Genomic DNA, 24,097 nt, shown 5'->3' with positions numbered 1-24,097 from the left:
TCGTAGTGTATATTGTTTGTTTGATGAGATTATCAGTGGCAACAATGAAATTGAGGGATATTCCAATATATTGATATGATTCCTAAAATATCATATTGGTGATTTTACTCCTTACACATTAATGGGATAGTAACTAAGATATTACTCAATGGACATAAATTATTTCCAATGCATCATGGTAAATATTGAATTTGATCAGTGACATTTATGTGGAAAAAAACAAGGAGTTTTATGATCAGAAATTTATGGTCGTGTCTCATAGCTATAGGGCAAATAATAATTTGTTCAAGTTCAAGTTAAATTTGAATTTTCAACAAGTTTTAGATTGGAAATTTTAAGTATTGATTCTTTAAAAAAATGAAGAACTGGTGTACAACATAGCTATAATTTATGTATGGTTGACTTGATGGTTATTGATGATGGCTTATCATTTACAATAAAATGAATACTGAAAATGGCAGTTCACCTTATGTAGCTAATTGTATGGAACTCTGAGAAGTTCTCCACAGGTATCATTAGGCTAGGTTGCACATCTTCATTACTTGATTGGTTAGAAGTATTATGTAAAAAAAATATTGACCAATCAATAAACATTTTGCCTAACTTTGACCAACCCCAAATATTGACCGTTTTCATTATGTTTGTTTTCACCCTTTTTATTGGTAGGTAAACTTTGAGTAAAGCATAATTGGATTTAAGATTTTGCATTACATTAAGTATTCCATATTAAAATACTTCTCTTATCTAAACATAATCAGCAATTCAATAAAAACAAATCCCTTTGTAAGCTATAATAAAATAAATCAAGACATCCATGATGGCCCTTAATTGCTCACCTGAGTGAACATGGCAATGCAACATGGATTTCTGGCAATGCAACTAGGGTTTAAACTATGATTGAGTATTGTCAAATGTTGTAGTGGCTATTAGTGGCTATAAAGGGATGTGTACAGTTTTGAAAAAAAAATTCAATGTTAAAACATTGATTTTTTTTTCAAAACTGTACACATGGTTCAAATTTCATTGATGTAGCTGCAAAAATAAGGAAGTAGGTCAAAATGTCACAGTAAAGCTCATGTTAGGACAACATAAAAATTTGTTTGCAAAACCACACACATGGTCTAATTTTTTTGCTGTAGTTTCAAAAATAAGAAAGTAGGTCAAAATGTCAGTCAAGGTCTTCCAAGGACAGCATTCATATTTGTTTTTGAAACTGTACATAATTTATGGTCCAAATTTCATTGCTGAAATCTTTAAAAAAGTAGGTCAAAGTCAAGGTCATCCAAAGACAACATTAGTAAAAAGGGGTGGGGTAAGCTTTGACCCAAGGGTTATAATTTGAACAAACTTGGCAGATGGCCATTATATGATTCTATATAACAAATATCAAAGGGTTGGGCCATGTGGTTTGAGTAAATAATATTTTGAAAAAATTCTCTTTAAAAGTCTATAGGAAAGTTGTGAACTTGGGGTGTGGCCAGTTTTGTCTCTGGGGACATAATTGGAACAAACTTGGTAGACTACTTGATAATTTTACACACCAAATATCTAAACTCTAGGCCTCATGATTTTTCCGTTCGGTTGCCATGGCAACCAGAGTTCTACATAGAATTAATATCTTGAATTTTTTTGAAAGGGCGCCCCCAAGGAGCATCCCAGTGATGTTTCATCTAAATTGGCTAGGCTTTTTAGGAGATGTCGTTAAAAGCAATTGTTGACAGACGGATGGCAGGAAAAGCTCATCCCGATCAGGTAATAAGAGCAGTCACAGACACATGACATATGCCCCCAATTCGGCCTTGTTAGAGGGATAGTCAGTTTTATAATAATATAAAGGAAATTTGAATAGATGTTTGTAACTGACATATGGACATGAAGTCTGACAACTTTTTTATTCATTAAACGTGACTAAGCTACAGCTGAGTCATTGAATAATTGCTTTGAAATTTCTATCGATATTGTATGATCTTGACCTTCAAGTGTAACTTTGACCTTTCAGATAAGATCACTAATTTTATTCTATATGTTTATTATCTGGATGAATTCCCATTGAAAAACAACTTATTGCTATGAAATCCATATATATATATATATACAACATTGACCTCCAACTTCAACATTTTACTTTGAGATAAGGGAACAAATTGTATGATTGACGCACCTTTCCATGGTGCAAATTGATAGAATTCCCATAAATAGTAAAAAGTCACGGCTGAAACAAGAATGATTTATATGACATCCATATTGTATAACATTACCCTGCAATTGTGACCCAACCTTCGAGATAAGCGCACAAATTTCATGAGTGAAGCACATTCCCATGGTGCTCTTACAGTAAAACTGTGATCGCTCGAAGTCGCAGGGGACCGAGCCTAAACCTCGAGGGAACCGATGTTTCGAACAACCCGATTTTCAATTCTCCAGTCTGTAATGAAATATATTTCAGTGTATTTCAAGTATGAAGTAGTCTGTTTTCTAAGACACCAACTATGTGTTGCGTTGGGGAATCACTCTTATGTTCAAAGGCTGTCGTTTACTACATGTACACTAAATATAAAATGTAAAAGAAATATCAATAAATCATATTTTTTTTACAAAATGGCCATATTGCAAAGCAAAGTGACAAAAAGGATTTCTTTTCAGAGATTCCGATGTTGGGTTGATATGGAAGTGTTTATTCATATTTTATTACTCATTTACATTTCTCACAATTAACTTCTCGTCATTTACTTCTCATAATCATCTTCTAAAATGCCCATATCAACTAATATCGGTCGTGCGTTAACAGTGTTAGATGGTTTTTCGCACCTTATCAATTTGCCTTTCAACTGTCATTGCAATTTTTACAATTTGAGAAAATTTTGATACCTTGCAATTGTTTGTTTATTTAGGAACATGCATTTGGGAAAAAGTGTGAAATTATGACCTCGAGGGAGCCATAAGGTTTTGTGCATGCTTTGTGTACTTTTGACGGAGAATATTCCTCAACTCCTTGACATAATTAGGTTTCGATGCAGCGTAGGGATAGTTTATATGAAAATAGAAGCAAAAAAGTTCGGGACCAAGCTTAGACCTCGAGGGAATGCCGGTTCTCGAACGACCGCTTGTTCGAACGACCGCAGTTTTACTGTAAATTAATTCTTAGGAATTCAAATGAAATCCTATAAAAAGAATATACGTAAGTTATTCCTTAGACAAACTTGTAAATGATGGACACGTGGACATACAAAATTAATGGACAGTATGATTAATTTACCGTATGCACACCCTTTGGGGACATAAAAAAAATATTAAAATTAACATCAGTAATGCATTTCATTCAACGCTTTTATAAACAGGTTTTCAGGTAGATTACTTCTAAAAGCATTTAATTACACACTTACGCCCTGATGATTACCATGTATATCCCCTTTTATGGATCACATAAAGCGACATAATGTTGACAAATATTCTGACCAAGTTTAAAAAAGATTAGATAAACAATAAATGAATAGGAGTGATTTCTTCATTTGACCTAGTGACCTAGCCTTTTGACCAGAGATGACCCATATTCACAATGGTCCTAAAAACCATGCTGAGAAATATTCTGACCAAGTTTAATGAAGATATAATAATAACACAACATTTTGTCAATAAATTTGACATAATGACCTAGTTTTTTTACCCCCATATTTACACTGGTCTGAAATATCATCCTTACTCAACAATATAACCTGTCATTTTTCAAATTCAAAATCTAGCTACTCAAGTATAACCAGAGGCCAATAACAGCGCTTAATCACATTTCTTAGGTGACACAGAAGCAAAACAAATATTCAGCCAAGTTTTGAGGATAGTAAATCGAGGGGTGCCTGCATAGAATGACTTACTTCAGTGTTACAATCTCCCGCGAAATATGCACATGGTCATTAAGGTCATGTTTATAAAAAATATTTTTTTTACCAGGTTTTTAAACTAGGTTTTGAATGAAAACTGGGTTATTAGAGTGGGGATGTTGATTTTGTGTCAAACATTGGTTTTTGCCCAATAACTTCAGCTAGCATTGATGGATAGTAATGAAAGCTAAGGTGTAGGTAGCTTATGTGAAGAGCTAGCTTGGAATTGCTTTTGAGTGGTATGGGTCAAGGTCACTGTTACTAAAAAAAGAAAAATGTTTTTTGCCTAATTACCTCAATAAGCACTACATTTTCCATACTTATACAAGAAATTAATTGGCGGTAATTTCTGATTGCTCATATTTGAAACCTGGTTTTGTAGGATTGCGGCAGGGGCGTTTCTAGTTCACTATGTTCAGAGGCCATTGTAGAGAAAATATTTTGAATTTACGGTTTTATTTTTTTCACTTATATGAAAAATTAAAAACAACATAAACATAAACAATTTATCTTAAGTTGCAAACATTTTTCAACTTGATTGAAGGAAAAACAATTCAATATACAAAGTATCAATTTATCAAAACACATATTAAAACAAAAACAAAATATAAAACTTTATAATTATGAAAATATGAAAGTCATTGACAAAAACTGAACATGCATTTAGAGTTTAAATGGGAGTCATAATTGTATACAATCAGGGATACATACTTCAATTAAAACAGTATGCAAATACTGTGCACAGTTAACAAAGGAAACAATATGAATAATAGTGGATTTACATAAGGGACTGCATTTCCATATTAAGGGGGACTTTTACCACATTTTAACCAATCATGAAGCAAATGTTATCAAGTGTAATACAACCTTTTTGTATTTTGTTGTCATTGACGTCATTTTCAACCTACTAATTCAGCATAAAACTTGTAACTGAAAATTGAATGAAATATTTTTGAAAAACAACAACAACAAAAATGCAGTCTTTCCCTTCATATTCATGGATGTAAAATATTTAACAAATTGTGTTAGGATTTCAAATTTTCAAAGGACATTAATACTACTCTTATGCTCATGTAAAAACAAGTTCACATGTTTCTGCATTTGATATTGCGTAGTCCCGCCTGGATATACTGGATATATAAGTTCAGCTCTTGATTCAAAACAATGAAATTGTGATTTAAACTATCCTGAAATTGATAGTCTTTATCCAGCTCAAAAATAACTGTGAAAAGAATATACACTGTATACATAGCTAGGCTTATATATACGGAATGGCAAAACTCCCTGAAGTTAGAAGGAATGATTGTAGCTAAAGTCTCATGTATTAACATTATATAAAGCATCAACGATTCAAATATTTGAGGCCCCAAAAATGTAATCCACAAATTGATTTTATCAGTGCCTCATAAAGTGCGCTGCATTTTTGATCATAGAACTTGAATCTGAACAGGGAAATTCATGTATACATTGTTTCATTAAATACAGAGGCAAACCCAATATCTTGGATTTTTGCCTTTAAAACTTCAAAATAATTACAGGAGGGGTAACCCAGACGTTTATGAGGTCCAGACTGCGCAAAAACAATGTCCCTCTCAAACTAAAGCGTATAGCCATAAATCACATAAATCATAGTATTTGCTCAAGGATTGTTTCAAGTTGTCTACAAAATCTGTATACAAAGTCTGATTACATTGTACAAATATAAAGATATAAATAGTTAAACCATGGATTATTATGGGATTGACTAGAAAATTGATGTGCTGAAATTCATTACAAAACTATTTTCTATGGCCATGAACTACCGGTATTTATAAATGAACAATGATAATGCTTTGAGAAAACCAGGTTGTCTGCAACCCCCACTTAAGTTTTTTCTATGTAATTATACATATACAGTATAAAGGTGCCTTTAAATATAGTACATTATGATTTAAACAATTTTATACTAATCAAGGGCCATAACTCATAAGTGTGTGAAAGAATCTGGCACTGGTTACTTGTTTTGAATATGTTGTATACTATATATGTCAAATAGGTCTAATTTTGGAAATAAAAGTGCTTGACTGAAGTGAATGCTTATCAATTTTTGAGAGATTATCCCAATTAGAATTGTGGCCAAGTTTGGTTATGAATCCATAGTTTCAATCCAAAGTTTCAAACATATATTATATCAAAGAAACTAAAAACTGAAAAGAGTAAGGTCATGAAAATATTTACCGTTATACACATAGAGGATTGTTTTGTTACAGTGTAAGGCCGCAAAATATTTACTGAGTGAACATCCAAAGCTATATTTCACGTGTAGCAAAACCATGAGTGAGACTTTAACTTTCGGTGTTTACATTGAGAAACCTACTGTGATCGTACGCTGAAACAAACAATTTTTATATTTATTATATGCTTAGAAGGACTTAAAATAGTACTAGACTGTAGTTTTACAGAAAAGCGCCAAATTATATGCAAACGAAACAATTTTAGAAATAACGCAGTTGAAATTCTGTCCCAGCCCTGTGCGCTCCGACATTTGATAATTTGAGGTGCGAGCCGACTAAAATTTCAAACTGAAACATATCAAGTTTCTATTCCACTGTTTGAAACAGGAAAACATCATTTTTATTTCACTGATCACTGGAAAGCAAATAATAAAATGTTTATATGGATAAATCTTCCTTGACTAGCACCTTTGAAATTTCATTTACTCTCTTATATCTGATACTTGCACAATATAAAAATGATGTAATTGAGCTTCAATAAATTGGATTTTATTATGTAATAAAATGCCCTTCATGTAATTTAATCCAGTAATGCATATGATAGAAGGGTTATTTTACTGTTTTTTATCATATTTGACTCTCCTGCATCTTTGCAGAATTTGATTTCACTCAGCTACACAAAATGTAGCGTCCCATGCAATCTGACTTGGCAAAAAGCTGCTTGAGTCGACTACCCCTCCAGAGTCATTGCACAGTATTAATACCTCTTTTGAATTCACATACTATCGGGTTACATAATGTGAGTATAAACAAGCAGAGACTTCTTAGTACTTCTGTCAAAACAAACTTGAGTAACAAAAATTCAAACAGGAAAAATATCTGACAAAATGAGCACATTTCTGTCATTTAGGTAATGTATACCCAACAATTAAATACAAAATAAAACAAAACTGAACTAAAAACATAAATTATACATATGTACTTGTGGCACATATGGGAGTTAATATGATATGTACAGTAAATACAATAAATATATCTGAGACACATCTGGAAAGTCAGTAATGGGTCTTTTACAAATTCCATCATTATTAATCATAGTTAAATAAAAATTATCGTCATTTGCAATTGCAATTTTGTAATAATATTATCACCAATATTCAATAAAATATGGGGTTTTTTTAAATTTAATTACTATCTATATAAAGATATAATCATTATAGCACTAGAGTCAGTAAGGAAATGATGTAAATTATGTTGGATAAAAAATCAATTAATTATCAATGCGTTTAATTAAGACAACAGCCAAATTGATTTTTAATTTATAAGAGATGTAAACAAAAAGGAGTGTCGAAAATGAATAAAATATTTTCTTTAATAACCTCAACAGCTCTTTTATCCAAGGATTTGTCAAATGCTTATTCTGTCTTATTTTTTATAAAAAATTGTCATTTTAAAATGTCAATCTGACCGCAAATCACCAGATGTGGCTCATTTACATAATTTTACATAAAATACCTGCAAAATGACACTCAAAATCAAGGAAGTTATGTCTGGAAATCCAGCTTCTAATTCATAATTGTACTATGCACTTTTACCAATGGAAATTAAACATATACCAAAAAATACACAACTACAACAATCTAACATCAGACTTCATATTTCTAGCAGATCTGTTGTCTTGTGGTATGTCACTTGACTGTTAATTCAGAGGTTGCCGGTTGAGTCCTCTGCCTCTGTATTACGTATGTAAACGTCTGCTGGGAGGGACTTAAACAGGGGTCCCAGGTGACAGTGTTATACTTTGGTGCATGTTTAAGAAAAACGGAAGCTCCTCTGACTGTAAACTTTGGCCAATAACCTAATGAAATTATTACTCTCGCACATTGCCATGCGGATGGATGTAATCCCAAGTGGCGTCGTCATAGAAACATTTATCATCTCACCCGTTATTGCCATGTGATCACAACAATTAAGTGCTAACTCTCATAGCTAATGTAAAAAGAGAAAAAAATATCAAAAATTGCTGTGTACCCTGCTTAAACAATATGAAGCACTTGTAAATAATAATAAATAAAGCAAATTTCAAAACTGGAATGTTGTGATTATCCACACTATGCTTAAAGCTGCACTCTCACAGATTGAACATTTTGACAACTACTGTCTTGGAACGAGCCAATTTTTGCGAAAATCCATGGAAACCTGTTATATAAGACAGCTAACAAAAATTAGATCGCAGATTTTTATAGTTAAGTTCCAAAATTGATGTTTTTAAGCATTTTTCTTAAACCTTTGGTAAAGGGTCAAGCCATAAAAAAATAATTTTCGAACGGAAATAAGAAAATCGACAATCTGATTTTTTGTCAGCAATCATTGGTTTGCAGGTATTTACGCAAAAAAATTGCTCTTTCCAAGACAAAAAATAAAAAAGTTGTAAAAATGATACATCTGCGAGAGTGCAGCTTTAAGTAGCTATTTCATGTTTTTTTTGCGGGCAAGATTTGCCTGTATGTGCAAATTATAGGTGAATAATTTGTCTTTAGCTATTGCACCACAATTATTTTGATCTCTTATAAATTTTGTATTATTTGATTACTTTATTCTATTTGTATTATTGTTAATTATGATATTATATATCATTTACCTCAGTAAGTTCTTTAAATAACTACTTAAATGCATTGTACTGTTTTCCATGTTTAAAACGAAATGTGATATAATTGTCTCAGTTGCAATCTTTATGATGCAATATTAGTTACACTCCCCATTTTCACGGGTGCTTAAAATAAAGTATCATTTTACACACAAAATAGTAATTCTATCCATTCTATTGCGTGTAAATAACAATTGAGAGACCTCATGTTTTCAGTAATACTGATTCATAGCAATGACCTGGGTAGTATTCATAAAACATCTTAAGTCATTTTCTTCACACTCACAGATTGAACGTTTTGACAACTTTTTCATTTTTTGTTTTGGAACAAGCCAATTTTTGCGAATATCCACTGAAACCAGTTAAATAAGACTGCTGACAAAAAGTTAGATTGTAGATTTTTTTTATTTAAGTTTAAAAATTGATGTTTTATGCATTTTTCCTAAACCGTTAGTAACGGTTTAGCCCATAAAACATTCATTTTCGACGAAAATATGAAAATCTATGATCTGATTTTTGGCAGCTATCTTATATCATTGGTTTGCAGATACATGTATATATACACAAATTTGCTCTTTCCAAGACAAAAAATAAAAAAAGTTGTAAAAGTGCAGCTTTAAGCATCCCGCTGGTCATATGGTAAAATAACTTAATAATATCTATATTACTTTTTTCCTAATTAATTTTATGTAATAAACATTTCTTTTGCTAATTTTTTTCTTTCAAATTGAGCATGAAAAAAAGTAGGAATTCATCTTAACATAAGAAATGACTTAAAATGTATCATAAATACCAGCCCAGAAAAAAGTCGTCTCAAGAAAGTTACTAACCTGAACAAATTTGACACATTATTAAATTATTTGTACACCAAACACATATCTGTTACCATAATTATGGCTTTTTCTGAAATTTACACCTTATCTTCAAAAGCCACCTGAACTCTTTTGTTACATGTTAAACTGCTAAACAATCTGTCAACAAAAATTACTGCACACATAATACTGACACGTTTTTCCATTGATCTTTTTTTCATACAGCTCAACACTTCAATATTAAACACATAACATTTTTTTTTCATATTAACAATGAGCATTTCAATTTTTTTCTCAAAACAATTTCTTCAATGTTTACAATCTGTTTTAGACTCAGAAAGATACAAATAAGCCATCAATGCCTTCCAAATCATTGAAAAGACAAAAAAAATATATAAATATATATATATATAAAAGGAAAAATCTCTTAACAAAGTAAAAAAAATCCATAAATGCTTCTTTCAAAGATGAAAATACTGATTTTTTTCTTTCAAAGATGAAAATCTCCAAATGTTCTTTTCAACGAAGAAAGTATTGAAAGGCTTTTATATCAAAGACTTCGAAGGCTCTTTTCAACAATGAAAATCACAGTCTCATCAGCACAGCAGCAGCATTAAATATTTCTCCATCTGGTCAGACAGTGTCTGGCACCCAGAGAGCAGGTGCCCCCTTAATAGGTGCCCCCTTAATAGATTAATGAGCTGATGAGCAAATCGATCACCGTAATGTATTCCTAATCGCCACAGCACCTTTGCAGAACCAAGTATTACACTGCCTTGTCAAAAATGTCGTGCACAGTGAGAGCAGGTATCCCCTTTATTGGTCTACGTGTTGATCAAGTGCCCTGATAAATCTCAATGTATTCTCAATCTCAGCAGCAAAGCAGCAGCATCTTATATTCCTATGCCTGGTCGGACTAAGCAAGCGCCTCCTTAATAAGTACATGCCCTGATCGAACGCATCAGTGATCTCCATGTGATGCAAGTTCAACAGCACAACAGCACCATCAGTCATTCTTCTGCTATCAAGAATTCTTCTGCGTTGTATGACCATGTCGGGCACAACAACATCAGTTTCCCCTTTTATCGATACATGTGATGATCCAAGACCAATTATCTCATTGTGGTCTCAATCTCCACAGCACAACAACAGCATCAAGTATTCTTCTGCCTTGTCGGACAGTGTCGGGCACAGGGAGAGCAGGTGCCCCCTTAACTGGTCCACGTGTTGATCAAGTGCCCCTATTGTCTCAAGGTCATAAAGTCTCGGACCTGATCCCTTCCTCGAGTACCTCGATCTTCTATGTAGAGGTATGTACAACTTCTCTGGAAAATAGAATTATCCACTTTGAAGGATATAAACTAAATGGAATCCAAACATGTATACATATATCTCAATAATCTAGGTGCACCTTTTTGCAACATGTATATATAGGATTTGCAAAACTCTTGTTAATTTATTTTTCTACTGAAGGTCACCATGACTTTTGACCCCATAATCAATAGGTGTCATCTACTGACCATGACCAATGTGCATACCAAGTTTGAAGACAACACCAAGTTGTTCAAAAGATATTAAAAAGTACTTTTCTAGACAAGGTCACCTTTACAGCGAAACAAAAACAAACATGTGGAAAAAAAGGACATATGTTGACAAAATATGGGACAAACCAATGGAGACTTGTAGGTAGCTCTTGACGAGAAAGTATAGCAGCATGGCCATCTCCTCTGTTTCCGATGGAGAAAAAGACTTCTCCCCCGGGATATCATCCACCGGTTCTTCATCTGTGGGTGTAGTGGGCGGGGTCATCTGGAACTTCAGTGGGGTCACCTGCAGCAAACGATTTTTTTTAATTATTAGTTTTATCAAGTCAGTTTCAGAATATGTTCACAAATTTCTTTAAAAAGAAAAAGAGCTGTCACAGAGACGGCGTGCTCGACTATTCCGCCGCTTTTCAGTGTAAGGATTGAAAAGTTTTGGCGAAACATGCATGGATCACTGTTAGATTAGATTCCAATGCAATACATGAGATATTAACATAAATGTGGTTACATGCAAAATTTTAACCAGAATTTTTAAGTGTAATTATAAAGGCCCATTATTTGCAAAATACAGTTATCTAACTTGGTTATTCAATTAGGTTGGGTGGTTGAATACCATTGTATAAAGTCTCAATGCAATACATCAAGTAATTGTTGAGATAATATCCTATGTGTGCTAACATGCAAGACCTTAACCAGAATTTCTAAGTCGAATAATAAAGGGCAATTATTTGCATTAAATGCAAACTAGAGTTATCTAACTTAGTAAATTAAGTAGGTTGGATGGCTGAGTACCATTGTATCAAGTCTCAATGCAATACCTCAAGTAGTTGCGGAGATATTAACCTATGTGTGCTTGCACGCAAAACCTTAACCAGAATTTCTAAGTCAAACAAGAGATGTTAGTGAAACATTTATGCCCCCTTGGGAGCCAAATTGTTAGTAGGATTTGGACACTTAAATAAAATATGGACAATCAGAAAACCTTTTTTCAGCTTACAGTCACACTGACCTTGACCTTTGACCCACTGACCTCAAAATCAATAGGGTTCATCTGCTGGTCATGACCAATAAGCCTACCTAGTATGAGGTCCCTGGGTCAAAGCGTTCTCAAGTTATTGATCGGAAACCGTTTTTCATGTTAAGGTCACACTGACCTTGACCTTTGACCCACTGACCTCAAAATCAATAGGGTTCATCTGCTGGTCATGACCAATACACCTACCAAGTATGAGGTTCCTGGGTCAAAGCGTTCTTAAGTTATTGATCGGAAACCGTTTTTCATGTAAAGGTCACACTGACCTTGACCTTTGACCCACTGACCTCAAAATCAATAGGGTTCATCTGCTGGTGATGACCAATACACATACCAAGTATGAGGTCCCTCGGTCAAAGCGTTCTCAAGTTATTGATCGGAAACCATTTGGTATTCCGACCGACCGACAGACAGACAGACCGACCGACCGACCGACCGACATGTGCAAAACAATATACCCCACTTTTTTCAAAAGGGGGCATAATAATAAAGGCCTATTTTTGGCAATAAATGCAAACTAGATTTATCTAACTTGGTTAATTAAGTAGGTTGGATGATTGAGTACCATTGTATAAAGTCTCAATGCAATACCTCAAGTAGTTGCTGAGATATTAACCTATGTGTGCTTGCACGCAAAACCTTAACCAAGGGTGACGCAGACGCCGATGCCGACGCAGACGCCGACGCTTGGGTGAGTAGTATAGCTCTCCTTATTCTTCGAATAGTCAAGCTAAAAATCCATGAAATTGATATGCTCCTTCTTTTAGCTAATGTAAATAGTTTATATACATAGTTTTGCAGAACACTGTTGGCACAGAATGTTTTGCCAACCAAACTGGAACTATAAAAATATCTCAATTCAGTGATTTCCTGCCAGTCACTGAGGTTGCTGAGAAATAGAGGGGTGGAAATAAAGTGCACTTTATGTAAAAAAAAAAAAACACTCTAAAAATGTACACGCGCAGAACATGTCCAAATGCACAACCAGGCCTTTAAAGTTCTATTTCAATCGCTCCAGCAGTTTGGAAATTTTGCACCGACATGTTAATCTCAGATCCACTATATTAAAACAAATCAAAGGGCAGTGAAATTCAGTGAAAAATTACAGCTGTTGTTAATGCAAAACAATGATTGTTTTTTTTCATTCCTATTGAGTTTCATCAAAGTAATTTCAGGAGTCTTGGATATTTTTTTGGGGATAACCTTATCACTATTAGCAATTTATTTAAAAAATCAAAGGGTCATAAACTCTGTTAAAAATTTCCCCCAAAAAATGAAATATGCCCAACAAGGCTTGATACTTATTACTCCTGTGAAGTTTGGTCAAAATCTCTCCAAGAGAAGTATTAGTAAAAAAACACAAAAGGCTATTACTCTGTGAAAAATTACCTGAGCAGAACATGCTGATGTTAATGCACAGCTAGGCTTGGTACTTTTTATTCTTGTGAAGTTTCATCAAAATCCCTCCAGCAGTTTTAGATTTTTGCATTGACAAAATTTGTTGACATCCAGAAAGACAGATGGCGAATGCAACATCAAACTGTCTTCTACACACTCTCTAGACATTATATCAAAAAGGAGCTGAAGCTAACAGTCAGCAAACAAATCTACAAGGCCATTTGCTTGTTTAGGACGAACATATAACAACCTTATTTCAAAATAATTCATCACAAGATCTTCTACCTCGAAGAAGGAGTCCACTACACCCTGAAGTGATTCTGGAAACGCAGGCAAGGGCAGGTACTGATCATACTGTGTTTCCAACATGGTCTGTACAAGCTTGTACTGCAGCAGTGGGGAGGTAACGGAGGTAAGCAGGTGCTCCTTGCTTGCAATGTCAGGAAGGAAAGTGTATGTCCCAACAAGATCTTCGCTCAAGCCTGTGGCTGCATCTACACAGCTTATGCTGACGTCTATGCTCAAGGCTAACAACTCCTGCAGGTATAAAAACATTATTTATTTTCTTCAAAACGAAGCATTAATAATATAGTGTCTATTAAGAGAGCTTATTGTTGCAAGGAGAAACAATGAATTAAGGCAAGGCTTTTTCAGAGACCAGCCATTTTCATTTTGGGAAATTTTAACTCATGAACACTTTAAATTTGAAAAATATTACACAAATTAAGCTAACACAACTATGTCATCAACACAAACAATGACTTTTAGAAAATAAAATATAGTTCCAAACAAAATGCCTAAATATTGGGGAAAAAATAAAAGAATCTGAACATGTGTCAGCAAACTAGTAAAATATTATGGCCTCTAAACTCAGAGAGAAACTTCAGTGATATTGGCTCCCCTTGTATCCTGAATTTCAACTTTTCAAAATTGTAACATTTTGATATTCAATTTATTATGAAGCTGTTCAGTAGATGCAAGTTAAAAAAAAATCTCCACAAACCTGCAGTATTGGTAAGATGTGTGGAATGTCCTTAACAGCTCCCTCAAACCTGGCAGTCAACGTCTGTCCTGCATGCAAGGCCTGATTAATGTAATATACTAGCCTTTTCTTGCTGGACGCCACATCATAAGAGAGCAGTTTATAGGCATAGCTCTTTCTGATCTCTTTCGTATCATACAGATCACGGTTGTAGAGATCTTTCCGAAGGATTTCCACTGATAATTTGAGGAAAAGAGTTCGCTGAAGTAATACTGTGTAGTCCGAGGATTTCTCTGTTCCGTACACTTTTGATAAACTGTCCTCTATCAAATCCAAATCCATGTACATAGCACCATTTTGACGATTATTACACAGTTTTAACAATGAATATGACCTTTGCACAAGATCTACTCTATCAGCAGGTTGAAAAAATGCAGTCCTCATTAATGATTTTGTAACCTCAGTTGGCAATGAAAACTTTGTAGTAAAATTCTCAAGAAATTCCAAATAATGCATTAAGTTAATACTGTCATCTTCTTCTAAGCACGCATCCAACATATTATGATGCTGTGGCATTAAAAACGAAAGTATATTTGCAATGTTTCCTGAGGTATTAGATTTCAGTACATTGTGTTTGGGTGTTATTCTATTATATGAACTAAGTGTGGATTTCGCTGGTGAAACTTTTGAAAATGCTGATGAACTCCCTGAAAAAGTGAATGAGCTGAATTTGGAAAATATGTTGTCATCACTTTCACTCTTGTCACTATTCCCACCTTTAATGCTCTTATTATCTTTACTTTCAGTTATTGTTTCATCATTCTCATCATCACCATCATCATCATCATCATCATCATCATCATCATCATCATCATCATCATCATCATCATCATCGTTTTCACTATCAACATTCTCTTCAGAGTTTTCATCAACATCACTGCTAGATGAAGTAATAACAACAGGATTATCTATTAAGTCATCTCCATGACAATCTTCCATTCCCTTCTTATCAACATTTTCTTCTAAAAAGCTTGATCGAGGAATGGAGATGACAGAATCTGAGTCGTTGGATTCCGATGATATTGCTATACACTGGGGGATGTAGATCTGATGTTTGACCGATGAGGATACCATTGGAGAAGGACTGACTGAAGAAATTTCTGGCATGTCTATGTAGCCTAAATTTAAATCCATTTCTGAAAGATTTTTCATGGGTTCCAACAGAGGCATCTCTGCAATTCTTGATGAAACTGATTCTGCATCGTCAATGTCACTGATATCACTATAGTTTTCTGTTCTGATATCAAAGTTCGGGTTAAGGTCAGGTAAATCATCATCACTAATGTCAGAATAATGAAAAACATCGGTGAAATGTCTACGGCTTGGACTTCCTTTCATTTTAATTTCCGATTCAGTTAATTTTCTCAAAACCACTGAGCATTTCTTTAATACCCTTCGTTGATGTGATTGTAATATACCACTGCATGTCACCTTCTTCAAACTGTCCTCTTTTTTAATATAATTTTCTTTACTTTCATCATAACTTTCTCTTCTTTCTTTCTTTTCTTTTTCCTCTGATCTTTCTCTTTTTTCTTTCTTGCATTTTTCCTCTTTGCTTTCTCTTCTTTTTTCCTCATCATTGTCCATTTCATGATTGTCTTTTGGTAATGCAAATGCTTTACTTTTTAATTTGACAAAGTCCTCGCTTAAAGACCTGATGACTTTATGTCTTTCCTTTTTTTCAGGTTTATTAAATGTTGTATCAGATAACAAACGTTTAATGCCTGCTTTCACTTTTTCCGACACTTTTTTCTCTTTCTTAATGGAAAACTTTGTCTCATCTTTTTCTAGCTTTTTGTTGAAAGTAACTATGCTTCCATGACAATCTTTTTTACTTGTTTTCTGCGAATGCAGGATTTTTTCTGAACAGATAACAATACAATCGCTATCTGACGAAACATCAAACAATCCACCTTGTAAATTCTCATACTCCTTTCTCAATTCCTCTTTCCGTTTTAACACCGAGACATGCCTTTTTTTGATACTAAACATTTTTTCATCACGTTTTCTCTTATAATTCAGTGCATTCAGTTCCCCACTGGCAGGCAGTTTTTCAGCAGTTTTCCCATGTACATTTAGATCTGGAAGAGGTGGTACTCTTGTCTCTGAATCCTCTCCAGACGATCCAATCACAATGATGGGTGTTTCAATCTTTTTCTTCTCATGATGTGGCCTTCAATAAATAAAATTGTTTCTAATGTAAATCGATTAAACCAAGATAGTTATTGATATTTGTCAACTGCTGTAAGCATAGAAGATCTTTACCTATGTATAATTTATAGCTTTCCACAGGGGTCTTTTGTTTCTCATTATATGTGTAACTTTTAAACCTGCATGGTGTTCAAATAAACTTAACAATGGAACCATTAAAATCCATGCACTTAAAAGCAGAAGCAGAATGTTCTCACTTTCATCACTGAAAATGTAAATGTTAGTAAATTAAACATTGCATAAGTGATATACCTTTATGTCTTCATCTGCTTAAAGCTGCACTTTCACAGATTAAACATTTTGACAACTTTTTTTTTTGTCTAGGAACGAGCCAATTTGCGAAAATATCCGGATACCAGTGATTTCAGAAGGCTGACTAAAGATTAGATCTCAGTTTTTCATATTAAATTATGGTGAAAAAATGATGTTTATGGCTTAAAGCATTACTAACGTTTTAAGAAAATTGAAGTTTTCAGCCGTTTTCCAAACAATTGATACCTGTTCCATTTTTTAGTTATATAATATGACTAAATTGAGGCATTGCATGATGCCTAAATCAGCTGATTCTGAGACAAAAATTTAAAAAGTGTCAAAACTATTATTCAGTGAGAGTACAAATTTAAATACCTAGTGCCTCAACTGCATCAAATCTGCCATACAGTTCCACATATGTGCCAATAATAGGATATTAAACTCCTAAGAATACAACGATGATTACATTAGGCCAATGTTTTGACTGATCATTTGTAACACACAGTTGGAATATCCCGTTACACCCTATATTTTGTGCTATTATTTAAAGAATCAAAGTCAAGATGACAAAGCTTGTTTGTTTACTGGAAGGCACTCAACACCTACGTTTAATTATTTCTAATAGTCCTTTCTTAATACCACTGAAATAACAGGTGAAGCCAATATTTTTGTCAGTCTTAAATATCATATTACCATCGGCAATAACGGCCTTAACAAAATATTTTTAAATCAATACAAAATATTTTTCAAACCAAATTTATAGTCTATGAGTCAGCTGTACCATTGTGTTTGTTATAATACTGCCGCAAAAATATTTAAAGACAAAAGTAAGGTGTTGTCAAGCTATATGTAATGTAGTTTAATAGTATCAAATAACAGTTTTTTTATTATTATCTTTGGACCAATTCGGCAATATCTTTCAAATATTTGACGATTAATTTTCATATTGGCTGTGCAGGACTTGAATGAACATTTTTCATAGACTTTAGAAATAAAATAAAAAAATATATATATTTATTTTATGGATATGGTAGTTCTCAAAATGAAAAAGTAAAAACATTACCATATTTTTCATGTTAAACAATATTCATAAGAAATAAACAATACTTTCAACTCAGCCACACGCTTGACCAGGTTCAAGGTTCAATATTTTATTTGCTAAAGGCCACCGGCCCAAGACAACAAATATGTATATTACAAATGTGCAAAAGCAACAATGGTAACATCGGTTGAACAATGTACAATATAATACAAACACAATTACAAAACAAACAAATGAGAGGAAAATCCCACAAGAAACCAACAAGAGAATGGAAAAAAGAACAAAAGAAAAAAACAAAAAACAAAAAAACAAAAAAAAACACAAAAGCTAAAGAGTTAAGAAATAAAGAAGTGCAAGTTGGAATACAGATTCGAATGTGTAGCATGCATTAAATACCTTTTCGAAACGAAATAGAAGGGATCTAAAGAGTGCACATTGTAATAAAATACTATACACAATACTCTAGCACAGGAAACACCCCTGCAATAACTTGCATCCCGTCTAAGTCATCGAGACGTCACCCACGCAGGTGTGGTTGATCTAGTGGTACCCACCGATACGTCAGGCACACATCTCAACGGCCCCCGAGATCACAAGTAATTACAGATGTTACACAATTAATATCATTACCAAACAAAAGTACACAAAATACTGAAGTAAGTATTAATATTACTTGTAACATTTTTACAACGCTTGTAGTAAAGTATTTCTATGTTGCAAAGCAAAGTATATATACATAGCAATATCCCTTCACAAATTTTCATGTTTTGTACGCATCAAGATGATACCATTGTTAAAAGTGGCATTTTCATAATATTTCTTTGGTAAATATGTTTTCCTAATATTAGAGTAAAAAGGACATTTGAGCAAAAAATGGTATTCTGTTTCAACAACATTTTTACATAATTTACAAAACCTTTGATCACGATGAATATTAAGAGTATCGACCATATTCAATCTCAAGGTTATGTGATGAGCATCGGAAACACGCAAGAGCATTTCTATATTTGCGTATATTGACGCAGTCTAAGTAAATTTCATGGCACAAACTTGATTTAAAACAAGAGTAAAATTTAAGTTTTTCAGAATCTATAATAGAAGAATGCCATTCCTGGCGATACTGGACCAAATTATAGCTGATACTGCATGGACAGGGAAGAAAAACATTTTCACTTGACCAGCATAAATGTAACAATATGGTCAAGCTCATTTCAAGCATGTCTTGAAGGGTGTTTAATTCATCATATTTAAAAAAACTGTCAAAACTATCATTATCTTTATATTACTTTACATATAGCAAAACTTAGTTTGCCCCATAAAATCCCTATATCAGGTAACTAATGTTGTGTTAGGTATTTAGTGTTGAAAGAAGTTATAGTAGTTTTTAGCTAATAATCAATATGAACTAACCAATCAAATTAATCCTTCATTCTTCCTCCCTCATTGTTTACATTTCAACATAAACCATATTACACCTGTACTTTATAATAACCAATTTAGTAGTAATATTTTTCATATATCCACAGGACTAAATCTCCATTCACATTGTTTATCCCTTTACCTATCTTTATGACACTAGGATTGCATATTGGTATTTTATTGTAATTATGTACATTGGTGTACTGTATCTGTCAATTCGTGTCACACCACTTTTCATTATTCTGGCATAAAGATCATGTCAGTCCATTAATGATGATATGCATCTATTGCTCTGTTGTTTGAGTTTGCTGTAATTTTGCCCGCAGCTCTACTGCCCGTTGACACATGCAAAATAGTGATACAATGAATTATTTGGTATTTATTAATCAATTCCAAAAATTAATAAAATTAAGCTTAGATATAACTACCATTTGAGTCTGGACTCAGTCTAAAGACTGTTCATATTCATGGCCCCTGGGCCAATATTAACTTCTTTCAAGACTCAGGCTAAGAAATCTGAATTCATCTTTCGAAATATTTATACTAGAAATTTTAAAGGCAAAATATGTGCCTGATTTTAACCACATTTTCTCTTGAAGCATTTAAAGAACAAAAATAAAACTTTTATCTGAGTCTGAGTCTCAAACTAAGACTCAAGTTTGAGTCTAAAACTAAGATTTAAAACGGTGTCTTAAACTAAGACTCAAGACGGAGTCTCAACTAAGACTCAAGACTGAGTCTCATGCTAAGACTCAAGACGGAGTCTCAACTAAGACTCAAGACTGAGTCTCATGCTAAGACTCAAGACTGAGTCTCAACTAAGACTCAAGACTGAGTCTCATGCTAAGACTCAAGACTGAGTCTCAACTAAGACTCAAGACTGAGTCTCATGCTAAGACTCAAGACTGAGTCTCATGCTAAGACTCAAGACTGAGTCCCATGCTAAGACTCAAGACTGAGTCCCATGCTAACACTCAAGACTGAGTTCCATGCTAACACTCAAGACTGAGTCTCAACTAAGACTCACGACTGAGTCCCATGCTAAGACTCAAGACGGAGTCTCAACTAAGACTCAAGACTGAGTCCCATGCTAAGACTCAAGACTGAGTCTCATGCTTAGACTCAAGACGACTCAAGACTGAGTCCCATGCTAAGACTCAAGACTGAGTCTCAACTAAGACTCAAGACTGAGTCCCATGCTAAGACTCAAGACTGAGTCTCATGCTAAGACTCAAGACTGAGTCTCAACTAAGACTCAAGACTGAGTCCCATGCTAAGACTCAAGACTGAGTCTCAACTAAGACTCAAGACTGAGTCTCATGCTAAGACTCAAGACTGAGTCTCAACTAAGACTCAAGACTGAGTCTCATGCTAAGACTCAAGACTGAGTCTCAACTAAGACTCAAGACTGAGTCTCAACTTAGACTCAAGACTGAGTCTCAACTAAGACTCAAGACTGAGTCTCAACTAAGACTCAAGACTGAGTCTCAAACTAAGACTTAAGATGTTAGTTAACATCATCCCAATCTTTAAAGCCTGGAGTTCAGACTTTATTCATATCAACATTTTATTAGACTCAGTATTATTTTCGACTACAAATGCATTATAATACATGTTAACCAACCTGTTAAGATGCATGGACACACCTGAATGAATGTCATTAATCCGACCTGTATATTATCCTCATCCTTGAGCTCAGTCAAGCTCAGATTCATAATAATCTTATAAATAATGATGTTTGTACAATCCCATCATAATAAATATTCAAAGAATTTTCCAAACAGCACCTTTAATATAAGATTTTTTTCTCATTAATATTTCAATGCTGCTAAGGAGAGCTGCTGAAAGGCCATACTTAAGCTAAATACATTCCATATTTCTACACCTGACATAAAGCAAGCATGCACTATATAGACAAATTGTGAAATGGTTCTAGTATTGATAAACCTAGATGTAGATTTGTGTGTCACCTTGTTGAATGCCTGCCAATTTTTTTATCAGAGAGATGTAGACAGTAAATCTAGATTATAGTCTTTAATTGTAATATATTCATTTGCGCCATGAACAAAAACATTTTTTTCTTTCAAGATAATGCATGTACAACTTAGTAAAAAAGGTGTGGTTGTTTTTTTAATCTATATTATTTCCCAATGAAAAATTATCATCCCTTTTAAGCTGCACTCTCACAGATAGACTTTGTCAAAACGGTCAATCTATGAGAGTGCAGCTTTCAGTTTCTTAAAGTATCATTTAAATTTGAGTCTCGTCCACTTAATTTTTCACTAAAACCTTCTCACATCATATCTAAAACTATCCACTCTTATATATATATCTGTTTAAATTGTTAATAATAATTTTAGAAAACATATCTAGGCATCTTACACATCATGATAGCCAATCCCCCACCTACAACAAAATACAAGAGAAAAAGTCTGAAAAGAAGGGCCCGCTTGAAAGCCAGCTGTATAATAAAAGAAGACAATTTTACTCATGGAAATATATGGTACTATTTATCAACCATTTCCTGAGGGGGTTCAGAGTGACCTAGCAAAAAGATGTCTACTTCTCACCCAAGAGTCATAGGTTTTCGTCTGACCAGAGAAACATTATCTTGACCTCTCAGACACTGAGTTATGGTCTTAACTGATTTAGATTATAATGTGTTTTCTGCAGACAGGGATGATGTCATGTTAAGTTGTACAACTGCAAGTCACAATGATAAAAGATATAATATTCATTTATCAAGCGGGCTCGTTGACTAAGTATATACATTATAATCTAAATCAGCTTTCAGGTGTTCGCAAACATCAATAATTTCTCAGTACACACCTATCTCTTGCTTTTCTGTCCTTTCGTGCACGGAAAGATATCTTCGGCAGCGTTTCGTCAATCATTTTCATTGGGCTTTTTCTCCGGGGAATGAACCATTTATCATCATCATCGTCATCGTCGTCGTCATCAGAGTCTTCTTCTTTACTAGAATCAATGATCTGAAAATATATAAGGAAAAATGTGTAATTTTTTAAATCAGTTTTATAATTGTTCAAATATGTTTAGTCCAAAGAAAAAATGGTTTGGTTAGAGTGACATCCTTTACAAAAACAGGTAGGGTAGGTAGGCTTTTTTTTACTTTTATTCTTTATTTAGGTTTTATGTAAGAATGCTATTGTCATCATTGGGGAATGGTGTAGATGCTGTATAACCTTTAAAGGTTTTAAATTACATGTTAAAAACACACTTTTTTTCAAAAACGGTAGGGTCAGCACCTATTCAAAGGTAAGTTCAGGTAACCTGAACCAATAAATGTTTAGTCTGGCCTTATTCCCATCAGATAACGATATTATGCATTGTAAATATGTAATATGCATTATCGTTGGATTTTCTTATCTGAAAACAAGCAAGTTAAAACATGTTACATATTTCAATTTTTTTTATTTCAATATCCCTGTTGTCATTCTGACTTTAAATGTTTATTAACAGTTTGTTAACAGTTATATTTTCTCCATTTCAAGGCATCTATGCTAGGGTTTTTAAGCCATGTTTTTAAAAGGAAAGGGTGCTGCTGAAAGAGATATAGGGTGGTGATTGACCGAAGGACACATTGTTTCCGGCATTTATTGAATATTTAAAGCATAATATGAATTTCATAGAAAATGTTAGAAATTGTGCTCATTTGAAGAAATATTAGGTTTAAACTAAATTTGTGAAGTTTGTTATAATTCATAATCATATTTCAAGTCAAATTTAAAACGAAAGAAATTATTTCATTATCATAAGCATTTAGTTCTAAGTTGAAGCCAGGAGGGTGCATATTCTGGTCTCCATGTCAGGGCAAGAGGGTGCTTCCAAAAAGGACAGGGTGCAGCACCCTACCCTAACCCTCTAGCTAAATAAATCCTTTACGCATTTTATGAGATATAATTTTCCAACTTCAAACACAATACAGATTTCATTGGCGAACAAAAAAGGGCAAAGTGTCAAGTGTGAAAGGAGTGGCCATCAATATTGTGGTCAATGTTTCTATAAATGATTGTTGTGTGGTCAAATCCGGAAATTAAAAACATCCAGTTATAATAAAGTTATATTGTAATGATACTGTTAGATACAAATGGTCAAATACGCCCTGTAGTCATTTGGATTAACAAGAATGAAAACAATCAACGTCACCAATATAATGAACAGAACAGACCAGACAGTTTATTCGACTTATACAAGAGTAAATTGTCGTAAAACATAATAGTTATATATTTAAACATGTCATGTATCTAAACTTAAATACATAATATTATATAATAAAATTTAACAAAGGATTTTTTTTAATGTAAATTGAAGACATGTTGACATTGGCAGTGAGAGAAATTTTCTTAACTACTAAGTATATAAGTTGTATTATTAATAAATGAGTTGCGTATAACAAATGCTTTTTTAAAATATTTACCAACATTCATATTATGTCACCACGTCTCTCTGTCACGCTAAATTTATAAAATGTGTGATGTCATATTCTTAACCTTTATAATTAATAGTGATTGGCAATCAGATGAATTTTCATTATCGATTATTCGGACAACAGAACGACTATTTAATCCAAATAATCGAATTATCAGAA

General features: G+C 33.5%; 1 protein-coding gene across 1 annotated transcript in view; it reads right to left on the bottom strand.

The window, feature by feature from the left end:
• Nucleotides 1-9,740: 9,740 nt before the first annotated feature.
• LOC128211202 (glutamic acid-rich protein-like) overlaps nucleotides 9,741-24,097 on the bottom strand; it is a 48,580-nt gene continuing 34,223 nt past the window's right edge. The window contains exons 2-6 of the mRNA XM_052915698.1: nucleotides 22,318-22,478; nucleotides 14,526-16,737; nucleotides 13,808-14,059; nucleotides 11,218-11,377; nucleotides 9,741-10,872 (exon numbers count right to left, since the gene is read on the bottom strand). Coding sequence (XP_052771658.1) covers nucleotides 10,676-10,872; nucleotides 11,218-11,377; nucleotides 13,808-14,059; nucleotides 14,526-16,737; nucleotides 22,318-22,478 — 2,982 coding nt within the window. The 3' untranslated portion in view covers nucleotides 9,741-10,675. The remainder of the gene's footprint in view (nucleotides 10,873-11,217; nucleotides 11,378-13,807; nucleotides 14,060-14,525; nucleotides 16,738-22,317; nucleotides 22,479-24,097) is intronic.

Source organism: Mya arenaria, chromosome 12 (assembly GCF_026914265.1).
Source record: "Mya arenaria isolate MELC-2E11 chromosome 12, ASM2691426v1".
Taxonomy (NCBI): Eukaryota; Metazoa; Mollusca; class Bivalvia; order Myida; family Myidae; genus Mya; species Mya arenaria.
Note: the sequence above shows the minus strand (reverse complement) of the source record. Positions and strands in the feature narration are given on the sequence as shown.